This window comes from Carassius carassius, chromosome 43 (genome assembly GCF_963082965.1).
Source record: "Carassius carassius chromosome 43, fCarCar2.1, whole genome shotgun sequence".
In the NCBI taxonomy this organism is placed as follows: domain Eukaryota; kingdom Metazoa; phylum Chordata; class Actinopteri; order Cypriniformes; family Cyprinidae; genus Carassius; species Carassius carassius.
This window is the reverse complement of record NC_081797.1, coordinates 23,396,944-23,413,081: the sequence shown is the minus strand read 5'-3', so window position 1 is coordinate 23,413,081 and position 16,138 is coordinate 23,396,944. Positions and strand designations below refer to the sequence as shown.

The window sequence follows — 16,138 nt, the reverse complement described above, 5'->3', positions numbered from 1 at the left end:
GTCACCTCACAACTAAGGGGTGAATAACCTCGAGCTGTGCACCAGCTGGAGAACACCGACCACTTCGAGGCATACAGACGTCGTGTCGACGGAGCTCTAGCCTGAGTGATGGTATTTAGCACTCCCCCTGCGAGATCAGCGGGTAACCGTTGAGTGCCCATACATGGAGGGACCACAACTCCGGTCGAGGGTGCCAAATCGAGCCCCTGGCCTGCGAGAGGAGATCTCTCCTCAACGGTACCGGCCATGGGGCGACATCTGCTAATTGCATCAAATCTGGGAACCATGGATGGTTCTTCCAAAGAGGTGCCACAAGCAGTATTGAACATCTCGTTTCTCTCACCCGTTCTATCACCTGCGGAAGGAGGGAGACGGGAGGGAACGCATAAAGCGGGCAGCGCGGCCATTCCCGTGACAGCGTGCTTTCATTCTTGGAAAAGAACCCGGGGCAGTGAGCGTTTTCGTGGGACGCGAAGAGGTCCACCTCCGCCCTGCCAAATCTCTCCCACAACAGCCGGACTGTTTGCGGGTGTAGAGACCATTCGCCCGTAGGAACATTGCCTCTGGACAGCCTGTCTGGACCCAGATTCTGTAGCCCAGGCACATGCACTGCCCTCAGCGAACGCACGTTGCACTGAGCCCAAACCAGGAGGCGTTCCGCCAGCATGTACAGGTTTCGGGACCCGAGACCTAGATTTATGTAGGACACCACAGACATGTTGTCCGAACAGACTAAGACATGGTGGTCCTTGATTTGGGGACAAAAGCGCATCAGCGCGTTCTCCACTGCCAGCATTCCCAGACAGTTGATATGATGGAGCTTTTCCCGTTCTGACCATAGGCCAAAGAACGGTCTGCCCTCGAGCATCGCTCCCCATCCCGAAGTGGAGGCGTCCGTCGACACCATCTTCACATTCGGGGAAGTCCCCAGGCTTACACCAGTCGTTCACTGTCCAAGGTGCCAGAGCTGTGACACAGCTCTGATTGACCTTGAGATGCAGCCGGCCAGATGCCCACGCTCTGCGCGGCACCCGCGCCTTCAGCCAGAACTGCAGGGGGCGCATGCGGAGCAGGCCCAGCTGCAGAGCCGGAGACGCTGAGGCCATGAGGCCCAGCATCCTCTGACAGTGTTTGAGCGACACGGTCGCGCCGCAGCGGAAAGAACTCACTGCGCGCTGAATGCCCATCATGCGCTGTGGTGACAGCTGCGCCGTCATAGAACACGAGTTCAGAACTATACCCAAAAACAGAATCGTCTGACTGGGGTTCAGCGAACTCTTCGCCCAATTGACACTGAGGCCGAGCTTCTCGAGGTGATCGAGTAAAACGGCCCTGTGGTCCATGAGCTCCGCTCGTGATTGGGCCAGGACCAGCCAGTCGTCCAAATAATTCAGCACTCGCATGCCTCTGAGTCTGAGAGGAGCGAGCGCTGCATCCATGCACCTCGTAAACGTACGAGGAGCCATGGACAAGCCGAACGGCAGGACTGTAAACTGGTATGCCTGGCCCTCGAAGGCGAATCTCAAATATCGCCTGTGGTTTGACGCTATCTGTATTTGAAAATATGCGTCCTTCAGATCTATTGACATGAACCAGTCCCCTCTGCGAAACTGCGCGAGGAGCTTCCTGGTCGTAAGCATTTTGAAACTGCGTTTCATCAATGCCTTGTTCAGCTGTCTTAGATCCAGTATGGGCCTGAGACCCCCGTCTCTCTTGGGCACCAGAAAGTATCTGCTATACAGCCCCCCCTCGCTTTGAGCTGGAGATACAGGCTCTACAGCCCCTTTGCTCAACAGTTTTGATATTTCGGCCCGAAGTATGTGTGCTACTTCTTTTTTGACCGTAGTTTCGACGCGCGCTGAAAAGCGCGGAGGACGTCGAAAAAACTGTAGCGAGTAGCCTCTCTTTATAATGCCTAGCACCCAATCCGAAACCCCTGGAAGCGCTGACCATGCATCTGCATGAATGGCTAAGGGCTGGATGCGAAGCGCACACTGTTGACTGGGCAACGGCGGCGCTCGGGTGCGCTGCGCATTTGAGGCGGGGAGCACGCTGATCACAGCGGGCAGATCGCTCCTCCTCGACCACGTCTCGGCGCTTAACCGACCGGGGGAGGGCTGAGCAGGTCCCATGGGACTTGAGATGTCTGCGAGTAATTGTGGGCTGCATATGTGCACATTTACCACTTTCAACTCGCTGTCTGCCTGTGCAGAGCGTACGTGCACGGGCTTCGTTTTTACAGAAGCCACGCGCCGTATGTGACATAGTGTATGTGGGCACTGGGGAGTGGGCACGTTTACTATGCGGCGCGCTTGACCGATCTGTGTCGATCTTATGTGCGCGAGCCCTGTGTGCAGGGCTGTGCTTACATGTGGAGATGGGCACTGAGGAGTGGGCACCGTCACTGTATTTATAGCACCATCGGCCGTGGCCGGACGAGCGTGCACGGGTTTCGTTTTTACAGAAACCACATGACGCGAGTGACATAGTAATTGTGGGCACTGAGGGGTGGGCACGCTTACTATGCAGTGTGCGCGATCGACATGAGTCGCTTTTATGTGCGCAGGCCCTGTGTGCAGGGCTGTGTTTACATGTGGAGATGGGCACTGAGGAGTGGGCATCGTCACTACATTTATAGCACCATCGGCCATTGCCGGAACACCAGGAAAAACACTCTTTTCGTGAAACATCTGGGTAGCCGTGATAACGGCTTTTGTGTGCAGACAAGCGGGCACTCGTGCAGGCTTGCGCATTGCAGAAGACACTGAGGCAGTCGGAACTCTTGGAACTGCAACAGCGGCGCGCTTTGGTGAGAGCTCGGCCGCAGCGAAACTCGTACACCGGCGCTTTCCCAGCAGTGCTAGGATGTTTTTGGGGCTTCTGGCTTCACCGCAATCCTCTGCCGCGGCTCCCGCGCCGTGGGGCGATCGCCCTGGAAAATCTGCAGCGTGGCCATGGTGTGTAGCGCAGACGCAGCCTGCCCAGCAGCAGAGAAGATCCGTGCGAGCAGCGATGACGTCATGCGGCAAGCTTTGGAAGGCAACGCCGCCTTAGTCCGCCATCCAGCAGAGGGCGGGCAAAGGTGCGCTGCTATAGCCTGTTCCACCGGCAGAAGTGACAGGTAGCCTCTGTTTTTAGCACCGTCCAGTGCGGAGAATGCTGGCGAAACAGATGAACGGATTCTCGCCGAAAACGGAGCGTTCCAAGCTTTCGCCACTTCTTCGTGAAGCTCAGGAAGAAAGGGGGCGTGCTTTGAGCTTGAAGAAGAACACTCATCCGGGAGATAGCTACCATCCAGTCGGGAACGTGAAGGGGGCGCTGGTGCAGACCACTCGAGGCAGAGGCTCGCCGCGGCCAGAGCGAGCACTGCATCAGCTCCTTATCGATATCCCCCCGTCTGCTGGGCCTCTGAGCAGAGGGCGCGAGATCCACAGAGCTCGCCCAACCCTCACTGCCCGAAGCGAGCAGAGAGCACGTGTCCTCTTCCTCCGAGGCGGGCCTGAGATCCACTTCCTTGGATGACGCATCGGCAGACAGCGGACGCTGAACATCGGGAAGTGATGCAGGGGAGGCCGGTGAAGCGGAGGGAACCGGTGAGCTCGGCCGAGCTGGAGGCGGTTCTGGTAGGCGCTGTGAGCGGCGCTGCGGCGCAGAGGATGATGCAGGCTTCGAGAAGGACGCCAGGCGAGTCCTCAGAGTCACCATAGGCAGTAGCTCGCAATGAGGGCAGCCGCCGTCAGCGAGCGTGAGCGCTGCATGGTCCTCACCCAGACAGGAGATGCAGATGACGTGATGATCTCCTTCGCCGAGCGGGGCTCTGCACGAGCCGCACGAGGGCATCTTTAAAAAGACGCAGCTCTTTTTTTGAGTGTGCGTCGCAGGGCGAACACACACAGGATATACAAAGGATTATAAGGATATTAAAGGATATAGGCGCCGGACAGCGCAGCAGGAACGGCAGTGGAAGGTGGCGAGGCCAGCAGCTTCAGAATGGCTCGTCCCGCTGATATGCTTCTCAGACGGCGCTTGCTTCCTCCGTGATCCAGCGATGCGTGAGCTTCGCTGAAGAGATGAAAAACCAGGTGAGTCAGCCTTTTCGAGCTCCTTTTATAGGTTGGGCCACACCCGTTTCGGCGGGAAGTGGCAAGAAGGGCACGAAGCGCCCTTATTGGTCTGATGTTGCATCAGCCTGCGCTCGATAGGCTGTGCAGTTGCCGCAGAACAAGCCAATGAGCGAACGAGCCGTCTCGCCTATGGCTGTGTACTGCTGCAAATGCGCTTTACAAAAATACAAATTTAAGGATAATTTTTTTTGCTTCAGTATTTCGTGAAAAGAGACTTTTCCCGTAGCGTCTTAGCTAAGACGCAGTACGAGAGAGCTCTCGTAAGAGAACTTGCAAAGCACAATATAATGTTGTGTGTGGTTGCCAGGAAGTTGTTAGAGATGTTAAGTTGTTATTATGCTGTTGCTAAGTTACTCATAGTTGCTGTTAGTGTGCTGCTGTTTGGTTGGCAGAGGGAATCAGTTTAATGTCAGGTTTACACTGCAGGATTTTAGCCCAGATTTTCAATCGATGACAGTTTTGCGGAGATTGTTGACAAATGCCCTAAAATCAGAGACAAATCAATTCTCATTCATGCGAGTGACAATTTGCGTGGTGAATTGTAAAAGACGCAATCTAATTCGCACACTGTGCAATATTGAAAGACAGCGGACCAGGACAACTAGAGCCCCAGATACAGATCCCCTGTAAAGACCTTGTCTCAGAGGACAAGCAGGACAAGACCACAGGAAACAGATGATTATTCTGCACAATCTGACTTTGCTGCAGCCTGGAATTGAACTACTGGTTTCGTCTGGTCAGAGGAGAACTGGCCCCCCAACTGAGCCTGGTTTCTCCCAAGGTTTTTTTCTCCATTCTTCACCGATGGAGTTTCATTCCTTGCTGCTGTCGCCTCTGGCTTGCTTAGTTGGGGTCACTTCATCTACAGCGATATCGTTGACTTGATTGCAAATAAATGCACAGACACTATTTAACTGAACAGAGATGACATTACTGAATTCAATGATGAACTGCCTTTAACTATCATTTTGCATTATTGACACACTGTTTTCCTAATGAATGTTGTTCAGTTGCTTTGACGCAATGTATTTTGTTTAAAGCACAATATAAATAAGGTGACTGGACTTGACTTGACTATTGGCCATGATTTGGTCATCTGAGACAAATTTCGAAAATCTGAAAAGATTCCAATAATCCTAGGCTAAAATCTGTAGTCTTTGATTGCTGGTTTGACATGTATACCTGTAAGACTCTGTTCCATGTTTTGTGTGTTTTGTTCCCCTTGTGTTTCCATGCCCTTGTATGGTCTTCCGGTTACTGCTCCCTGATTGTTTATTACTACTACTATCATGTAGGGCTTGCATAGACTAGTTGAGTAGTCAAGTGATTGACTATTGCAACCACTATTCGGCGCTGTCTGAAACATTCGACTACTAGAGCATGCATTAACATTACAGGATGCCAAATCAACATCTCACCGATTCATTGCATGACAGCAAGACAAAGCATTCAGAAACTTCAGGTAAGCAAATAATCCATAGAAAACTTTTTTTTTTAACTACTTATATTTAACTCGGAAATCCTCTCGAATGGTGGGCATGCAACGAACACCGGTTTCCTCTGCAACTGCCACCAGCAGGCTACACCAAGTGTAATAATATTTCTTTGGCCAGCAACACCATCACAAGGCAATGATCAAACCTGCATCCCTCTCACGTTGATGTGCTTATATTTCTTAATGTAACCCAGCCCTATTTGAGCTCAACCAAAGACTAGACCAAGTAAGGTGAGAGGACGATAGCAGTGATGACTTGTTAGTCTATATAATCTCACAAGCCGGCTGAAGTAAGATTCTATTTGTTCTTGTTACTACTGTTGAAAACATGGTAAATATTAAATGATTAAATTAAATTTACGCATTTTTTAACTGTCTTAGTAAAGTTTTAATCAATTTGATAAATATTCTGTATCTGTTAGTTCAGTGACTTACCCCCTTCTTAGGGTCTTTGAGTAGCGGTCTCACTGAGCCCTTGCCTATTACTGCTAAAAAACAGATCTCTTGAGACCCCAAAAGTGTGTGGCCCCTCAGAATCGGAAATTTTGCACTTTCACACTGCCAGTGATTACCCGGGATATGTGCGTGCTTTCACACACAACCCGTAAAGATCCCGTAACGACACGTGACATCAGGGCGTGATGTGTAATGTACGAGTTGAAAACGTTAGGCACGTTATACTTACACTGAACCAAGCAAACTCGGCGTCAGCGCGGAAAGTGAGAAACTAACTGATCTCTGCTTCATTACAGTTTGCACATATTTTTTCGTCGCAAGCGTTGATCTTCCTTCAAAACAGCCGGTAAAAGAATCGCTCGATAACACGCGTCATCACTTCGACACGGCATTGGATCTGGCTTTTGTTCACACAGCGCTCGTACCAGGTTGAACCCGGCAAAGTTACTAGGTCCCCGACCCAGGTTCAATGCCGGAATCAATCCTGGGACGTGGTTGCTTTCACACAGAAGGCGACCCGGCAATGTTCCGGCAATTTGGCGGGTCTGACGTGCAGTGTGAAAGGGGCTTGAGTGAGATCAAATGGTAAACTGTCAAATAAGAGATGTCTTTGAGTTTGACAAAGATGTAGGTCCGGTTATCAAAAGATCTAAATATTTGTGGATTGGAAACAAATGGAAAATTGACAAGCTTTTGCTGCAATTCTATGGATGCTTTGCCCGTTCAACACCATTGTTTTGAAGCAGTGTCAATGCTTTGTAAAGCCTTTTAGCATGCCAGTAAAGCTACTTGAATCTCAATTTACAAGCTGCTGATCATGATGCAGATTTTTTCAAGTAGGATACACATCTCAACCACAGAATGTCTATGTTCATGGTATGAAAACACTAAATTCTATGTTTTAAAATATTGCCCTGGTCACACTGAGCCAATATTTATTCTGTTGACTTTCATGTGAGTGATCACACTGTAGCTAGTACAAGTAGCCTAACAAAATGCTTTCTCTGTCTAGATTTAATAATAACTGACACTTCAAATCAACATTTCAGTTTCAACTTTTTTTAAATGTGGTATTTAATAATGTCTGAAAATACATCAATGAATAACCTGATACAAGTAACATGCTTTATGTCTTAAGTTCTCACTCTGCAGTAAACGGTTTTATGTAAGCTCTTAAAAGAGGTGCTTCCAGAAGTCATAGATCCTCTTCTGACAATTATTAATTCATCATTGTCATTAGGATATGTCCCCAAAACCTTCAAACTGGCTGTTACTAAGCCGCTCATCAAAAAACCACAATTTGACTCCAAAGAACTAGTTAATTACAGACCGATCACGAATTTCCCTTTTCTGTCCAAGATACTAGAAAAGGTAGTATCATCACAATTATATTCCTACCTACTTTGTGGACATTAATGGATGTGCATTAGCATGGTTTAAATAATACTTATATGACTGCCATCAATTTGTAGCAGTGAATGAAGAGATATCATATCGATCAAAAGTGCAGTATGGAGTACCTCAAGGCTAAGTACTAGGGTCGTTACTCTTCACGCTTTACATGTTACCCTTGGGAGACATCATCAGGAAACATAGTGTTAGCTTTCACTGTTATGATGATGATACTCAACTCTATATTTCTTCGCAGCCTGGTGAAACATACAAATTTGAAAAACTAGCGGAATGCATAGTCGATATAAAACACTGGATGAAGACTAGTTTCTTACTGCTAAATTCTGAAAAAAAGAGGTTTTATTTATAGGACCTAAACATTCTGCATTTAATAACCTAGAACACTGTCTAAGACTTGATGGCTGCTCTGTCAATTCTTCGTCATCAGTTAGGAACATAGGTGTGCTATTTGATAGCAACCTTTTCCATCCCAAAAATATATCTAAACTACGACCTATGATCTCAATGTCAAATGCAGAAATGTTAATCCATGCATTTATGACCTCAAGATTAGATTATTAAAATGCTTTATTAGGTGGTTGTTCTGCACGCTTAATAAACAAACTCCAGCTGGTTCAAAATGCAGCAGCAAGAGTTCTTACTAGAACCAGGAAGTATGACCATATTAGCCCGGCTCTGTCAAAACTGCACTGGCTGCCTATTAAACATTGTATAGATTTCTAAATCTTGCTTATTACTTATAAAGCCCTGAATGGTTTAGCACCTCAGTATTTGAACAAGATCTTATAGTCCTCCGTGTCCACTGTGTTCTCAAACTCTGGCAATTTGATAATACCTAGAATATCAAAATCACCAGCGGGTGGCAGATCCTTTTCCTATTTAGCACCTAAACTCTGGAATAACTAGGCTGCATTGATTAGGTAAACCAGAACTGGGAACACTTCCCATAACATACAATGTACTTGCTACAACTGTAGAAGAATGGCATCTACGCTAATATTATTCTATTTCTCTTTTATTCCAATGTCACTGTAGCCACCAGATCCAGTCTGTATCCAGATCAGATGGTCACTGCAGTCATCCGGATCCAGTACGTATCCAGACCAGATGGTGGATCAGCACCTAGAAAGGACCTCTATAGCCCTGAAGACAGCAGAGACTAGGACAACTAGATTAGCCTTAGATACAGATCCCCTGTAAAGATCTTGTCTCAGACGACCACTAGGACAAGACCACAGGAACCAGTTGAGTCCTCTGCACAATGTGACTTTGCTGCAGCCTGGAATTGAACTGCTGGTTTCGTCTGGCCAGAGGAGAACTGGCCCCCCAACTGAGCCTGGTTTCTCCCAAGGTTTTTTCTCCATTCGTTCGCCAATGGAGTTTTGGTTCCTTGCCGCTGACGCCTCTGGCTTGCTTAGTTTGGGACACTTCATTTACAGCGATACCGTCAACTTGATTGCAAATGATTGCAAAGATACTACTTAAACTGAACTGAGCCGGATGATGGCATCACTGAATTAAATGATGAACTGCCTTTAACTATCATTTTGCATTATTGACAGTGTTTTTCAAATTAATGTTGTTCAGTTGCTTTGACATAGTCTGTTCTGTTTAAAGTGCTATATAAATAAAGGTATTTATATATAGGGCTATACAGCCATCTAGTGGTAACACCCTGATATTGCTGAAGAAAAAAAATGGTGCATAATTCAGAAGTTAAAATAGTTAAAAGTTAAAATAATTCAAATATTAAAGAAAAAAATATTGAGCTAAAATCAAAAAAGCACAAATTTATATTCATAATGATATAATGCTGTCTTCATTCATTTGAATGTTCATCTATAAGTGTTTTGGCTGTTTATTATTAGGATTTTTTTTAATCACCCACCTCATCCCTGCATTACAACATCAAGCCCCACCCTCAGATAATAAATATTACTGGCTATGGGAAGGTCTCAGACTAAATACTGATACCTAGTGGTCAAAAGTAATAGCAAAAGTTATAGGTCAGTATTATTAAATTGCAGACAGAGATTTTAGATAGCTAGGTTTGCTTGTATGTTTGGTGTGGAATGGGTGTGGTAGGGGGCCCAACCTCAACCTCAAAATTGCTAGTGGCACCCCAGGCTGTGCTCTTAACTTGGGTGGTATGTTGCCTTTGATCTAAATCGGGTTCCCCCATTTCTACCAGGTTATGTGAGCGGCCCGTGGCGTCAGTAGTCTGACCCCTTTCTGAGGAAAGGCCTGATGTGTGCCTTTCACTTCCATGATGCTCTCCCACCAAGCGGACAGGCATGTCCTTCAGTATGGCATGGTTGGTATTCGTTCCCCAATGCGCCTCAATGTGCCAAGGGGTGCATCGTGGCATTCCCTAGAAGGGGAACGTCACGGGTTATGCATGTAACCATGGTTCCCAGAGAGGAAACGAGATGCTGCGCCCCCTCGCCATGCCTGTTTGTCTCCTTCAGACAACTAAGTTGATGATGCTTTCAGCAGGTGCCCTTTAATACTTTTGGGCAACAACCTATGATGTCATGGGCCATGTGGACCAATAAGATTGGTGGTTTTTCACATGTGCTTCAGACACAGATCATGCTGACTTCAGACACAGGTCTCGATCCCTCTCAGGGAACCTGAGACGTTTTTTGCGGGCCACCTTTTATGCCACTTTTTTTCTAAGCAACAATAAATAGCAGAGGAAGAATCTGTCTCTATCTGTGTACTCTTGTATTTGTATTTTATTGATTAACACACAGTGAATATAAAAATCCAAACAGATGTTTGAAATCATGAATACCATTTAATGAGTTTACACTTACATATAATTAAATAAATGTTATGTGTATTTGCCGTCCTGTCCAGGGAGAGCGCTCCAAGCTTGGCAAGACTCCAGATCCCGGGGCACCCTCCCCATCCATGTAGAGGGGTCCGAGCTCGGTGTCCAGCCCAGCCCAAAAGCACTCCCCTGAGTGCTTCTCCCTGTGCTGGGGTAGAAGCTAACTGAAGGTGCGGGGTTGGAGTGGAGGAAGGATACTGAAAGTCGAGCGATAATGAAGGTAGGATGTACTTGTTAATTTATAGGAGTTTTCTCTTGTGCTGATTGATGAACTGGCCATGTTAATTATCTGTGTGTGCTCCTCCCGAAATTTGTTTATAAAACATCACTTCACAAGTTCACACCTTCATATAATTAAATAAATGTTATGTGTATTTGGCGTGCTGTCCAGGGAGAGCAATTGCTACCCAAAAAAGCAATTAAAACAGGGCAGCAGCCAGAGGCGTGCATTTACAACCCCCCAAAAAGTAAGGCTTAATGTTAGAGGGGTGCTGGAAGTCCTTTGGTATAAGATTGTTGCAGCAGTATCTAGGAAGAGAATTTGTCTTCTGTGGAAGCATTCACTACTGAAAGAGAGAGATAAAGGCTCCTGCTGGAGACGCGACTATTGCGGCAGTAGAGAATGATAGAAAAGGCTCCTGCAGGAGCAGACTGGTGCTGCAGTAGATAATTTCAGGAAAGGATCCTGTGGGAGCGGACACTGCTGCGGCAGTAGAGAAATACAGAAAAGGCTCCTGCGGGAGTGGACACTGCTGCAGCAGTAGGGAAATAGGAAAAGGCACCTGCATATAAAATATACCTAAAATAACCCAGCAAAAAAGAGAAATAAACAACATAAACCTTCAATTCTACTCCTTGAACCACAACATTATCATGGTGGAGGGGTTTGACTCCCCGAATGATCCTAAGAGCTATGTTGTCCGGGGTTATATGCCCCCAGTAAGGTCTCCCAAGGCAAACAGGTCCTAGGTGATGGGTCAGACTAAGAGCGGTTCAGAAGCCCTTTATGAATTATTTAAAATAATACAGAATAGTCTCCTGAGGGAGCGGACACTGCTGCAGCAGTGGGAAGGAGAGATGGGGCTCCTGCGGGATTGGGCACTGCTGTGGCAGTGTGGGAATTAGGTAAGGCTCCTGTGGGTGCGGGCACTGCTGCAGCAGTGTGGGAATTAGGTAAGGCTCCTTTGGTTGGGGGGGGGGCGCTGCTGCAGCAGTCTGGGAGTTAGTTAAGGCTACTGCGGGAACAGGGTGCTGCTGGGATGGCTAGAGTGAGGATGGGCCATTATAGGTGGATTAGGTGATGTTAAAAAGGAGTTAACTATGGTGGGTCTGAAGTTTGAGTGAACGGGGATGTACTGACGTTAAAGGTGTCAGCCAATAAGTTCGGTGGGCTTCCTTGATGTGGAAGCGGTTTGATCGAATATATCTCTTGAAAGCTTCAGACGAGCTTGTATAGGCGCTGGGATAGGCCTTTTTGGCCTTTCTTGGTCTGTTTTACTTTGCTTTATGAAATAAAAGAGAATTTTGTCATCTAGCACCACTAGATCGAAGATAGTGGGGTGGATGTTTGGGTTGAAGCTAGATGTGATAGTGAGTTCACAGCATCTGAGAAAACCGACGAAAGCCAGGATGAACATGGAATCAAGAGTGCGGGTGGTGTGTATGTAATGGTAACCTCTGTGGAGGGTGGTAAAACATTTAGTCAATATTTTTAAGGTTATGGGTTGCCTGATGTCTGGGTGGGGCGGATGGGTTCTTTGGATAAATTTGAGTAGTGTTATGTTCCCCTCCTCTCTAGGGGTTTGGCAGGGGAAGTAACAAAGGAAAAAGCATAAAAATAAAAAAAAACAGCAAGAGCACACTTAAGAGTGAAGATGACATCATCTCGGAAGTACACAAAGAAGAAGATTTACTTACAAAAGAAAAACACAATAAGTTTAACATAAAGAGAAATGGAACAATGGCTCAGGAGAAAGCAAGGCCTAAAATAACAAACAAAACTATTAACTAATTTAGGGAGAAGCACTAACTAACCTTAAATACCCCCCCCCCAAAAAAAAAGAGAGGTAAACAACATAAAACTTAAATTCTCCTCCTTGAACCGCAACCTTATCGTGGTGGAGGGATTTGAGTACCCGAATGATCCTAAGAGCTATGTTGTCCGGGGTTATATGCCCCCGGTAGGTTCTCCCAAGGCAAACAGGTCCTAGGTGAAGGGTCAGAATAAGAGCAGGTCAGAAGGCCTTTATGAATTCTTTAAAAACGAGGACTGTGATGTCGCCCGGCATGGTGTAGCTGGGGCCAGGCCTGGAGCGGGGGGCCGAATGCGAGCGCCTGGTAGCCGGGCCTCCCCTCATGGAGCTGACATTGTGCGGGAGGTTGAGAGGTACTGACTTAAGATGGTTGGGCTCACCTCCACGCACAGCACAACCACGCCCCTTGAGAGAGGCTGGACTCTCCACCACTCTGGAGTTGCCAACGGTGAGAGGCAGCGGGTTGGTGTAAGGTTGTCCTTAGCTTCCCAGCTCAGTTGCCATGTGTTGGAGTTTGACCCGGTGAACGAAACGGTCGCTTCTCTACGCCTTCGGGGTCGGGGATAGGTCTCTCACTGTCATTTGTGCTTATGTTCCGAATGGCAGTGTAGAGTAGCCGGCCTTCTTTGAGTCTATGGTATAGGTGCTGGAAAGTACTCCATGCTGTTATTAGACTTCTGTGCAAGTCACAGTTTGTCCATAACAAACACCATGTTCAAGTATAAGGGTGTCCATCAGTGTACGTGGCACCAGGAAACACTAGGCCAGAGGACGATGATCGACTCTATGGTCATTTCATCTGACCTCCGGCCGTATGTCTTGGACACGTGGGTAAAGAGAGGGGCGGAACTGTCAACTGATCAACATCTGGTGGTGGGTTGGATCCAATGGTTGGGGACGAATCTGAACAGACTCGGCAGACCCAAACGTATTGTGAGGGTCTGTTGGTAACGTCTGGCTGATCCCCCTGTCAGAAAGATTTTCAATTCCCACCTCCGGTAGAGCTTCGACCAGATTCCGAGGGAGGCTGGAGACCTTGAATCCGAGTGGATCATGTTCTCCGCCTCCATTGTCAATGCGGCCACTCGGAGCTGTGGCAGTAAGGTCTCCGGTGCCTGTCGAGGCGGCAATCCCCGAACCCGGTGGTGGACCATTTATCCGGAAGTAAGGGATGACGTCAAGCTTAAGAAGGAATCCTACCAGGCCTGGCTGGCTTGTGGGACTCCTGAGGCAGCTGACGGGTACCGGCAGGCCAAGCGGGCTGCAGACCCTCACAATACGTTTGGGTCCAGTGGTTTTGGAGGCAAAAACTTGGGTCTTGGAGGAGTTTGGTGAGGCCATGAAGAATTCGGCCAACAGTCGAACCATGTATTCAGGAGGAACATACAGTTTTCGTCCCAGTAATGGAACACTGGACCAGCTTTATACCCTTGCCGGGGTGCTGGAGGGTTCATGGGAGTTTACCCAACCAAGGAGTGAGAGACTGACAGGTGGATAGGTGCATCTTCTGCAGTCATGCGATCGATGTACCTGTCTGTTGTGGTAAATAAGGAGCTGAGCTGCAAGGTGAAGCTCTCGATTTACCGGTTGGTCTACGTTCCTACTCCCACCTATGGTCATGAGCTGTGGGTCATGACCGAAAGGACAAGATCCCTGATATAAGTGGCCGAAATGAGCTTTTTCCATAGGTTGGCTAGGCACTCCCTTAGAGATAGGGTGATCAGCTACGCCACTCCGCCACATCGAGAGGAGCCAGCTGAGGTGGCTCAGGCATCTCTTCTGGATGCCTCCTGGACACTTCATGGGGAGGTGTTCCGGGCATGTCCCACCGGGAGGAGGCCCTGGGAAAGATCAAGGACACACTGGAGGGACTATGTCTCTCGGCTGGCCTGGGAACGCCTCTGTATTCCTCCGGAAGGGCTGGAGGAAGTTTCTAAGGAGAGAGAAGTCTGGGCATCTCTGCTTAGACTGCTGCCCCCGCGACCTGGCCCCAGATAAGTGGAAGAAGACGGATGGAAACTTCCCTCAACTCCCTAACTGAACCAAAAACAGGGATGAAAGTAGAATTAAAAGAAAAAGCCACTCTCTCCTTACAGCTTCCCAGGTTAGGTTCTACCTCCAGACAATGCTCACCACAGAGACACTATTAGCCACTTGCTAATAAACAACTCAAACTCTGGTGGTAACAAACAACAACCCACTAGAAGGCTCAGTCTGGAGCAGGGGAGAAGTATGTCTCTCTCTGCAGCAGTCACTGGACTGTCACTTTATACACCACTCTCAGCCACGCTCACATAATGAGTGAGAGTAAGATAGGGGGAGAGAGAGAGAGAGAGAGAGAGAGAGACACCAAGCACAACAAAGCGCACACAACCACGGCCACACATTTACACCAGAATAACAATAATACATCCAGGGACATAACAGTAGGGAGGAAAAGTTGGGTCTCAAGAAAAGTTGGGTCTTGTGCGGGACAATGGATGTGTCGAGGTAGGTGAGCAGTGGGCTTTGCACGGTCTATTGGCCAGAACGTGTGGCTGGTCGAGAAGAGCAGTGGCCACAATGAAGCCTGGTACTCGGTGCCCGTGTCTGGCAGGGAAGGAGTGATCAGGGTGCCTGAAAATTGAGGCAGATCTGAAAAAAAAACTCCAGTATAGGTCTCTTCGTTGGATGGGAAATTGGGTCTATGATAAGATGGCAAAGGAAGGGAACTGAATGCTGAAAGTCTACTAGTACTTGCAAGTCTGAAAGTACTTGGTTATTTATAGGAATTTTATTTTGTGCTGATTGGATAAATGATGTAATCACTAATGATGAACTGGCAGTGTTAATTATCTGTGCGTGCTCCTCCCAAAATTTGTTTAGAAAACATCCTTTGTTTGCAACTGAATTTTTGCTTTACCATAAGTGCCACCTACTGTCAGAGAGTGAATTTGCATTTTCATTCATCTGATGTTACTTCGCATTGATTTGGACAGACAAATCGGATGCAAACATTTGACTGAATTTTCATGCCAAACATTCTTATTGAGTTTTTAAAAATCACTCATTCAGCCTGTCCCTCAATGAGAGTGTGTGACACCATAGAATGCAACAAACAAACCATGCTTAAATCTGTAACGGCTGTATATGTCAACCCAAATCAATTGGTCTAAAAAAGTGCTAAGATCTGACAGTCCAATCTGTCATGCAATGTGCACACAACAGTAACTATATGGAACCCCAGACAGTCATGCAGTGTGAGAAGAGCAGCGATCCAACAACTTTGAAATCCAGCATAGGAAAAAATAATTGTTTTGTGTGTTTACTAACTTTGCATGAGATGGCCGCTTCACTGAGCAAAGATACGGTGTCACTTTTCAAGGACAGCAGGTCACTGCTGCTTAGTTCAGTGCCATCGCTAGGACTCGCATTGCAACTGGAATCACTGTGAATCATGTCCTCAAGCATCACAGATAAATGTATGTCCTCCGCCTGGTCTGATGAGACCTGAAATACACAAATACACATTCAAAATGTCAGCAAAAATAGAGAAATTATACACTGAATTCATGTTCTATTCATTCTGTTTCTATTCTATTTAAATCTGAGATAGCTATTTAGATATTAAATCTGTTACTATCTAAAATAAGCAAATTAAATGCAACATACTGTATTTAAACTTAAAGGCTTGAATGGAATGAACAGTTGTGATGGTTTCAGCAGTTCAGGTGGAGGTTGACAGCTCATTCCACCAGAGAGGAGCAGAGAAGGTGAAAGTTTTGGAAACCAACAAGGCGTC

General features: G+C 47.2%; 1 protein-coding gene across 1 annotated transcript in view; it reads right to left on the bottom strand.

Annotated features, from left to right (window-relative positions):
• LOC132125349 (uncharacterized) overlaps positions 1 to 16,138 on the bottom strand; it is a 45,774-nt gene that overhangs the window by 12,577 nt on the left and 17,059 nt on the right. Inside the window, exon 3 of the mRNA XM_059536728.1 lies at positions 15,670 to 15,846. Within this exon, the coding sequence (XP_059392711.1) occupies positions 15,670 to 15,846 (177 nt within the window). The remainder of the gene's footprint in view (positions 1 to 15,669; positions 15,847 to 16,138) is intronic.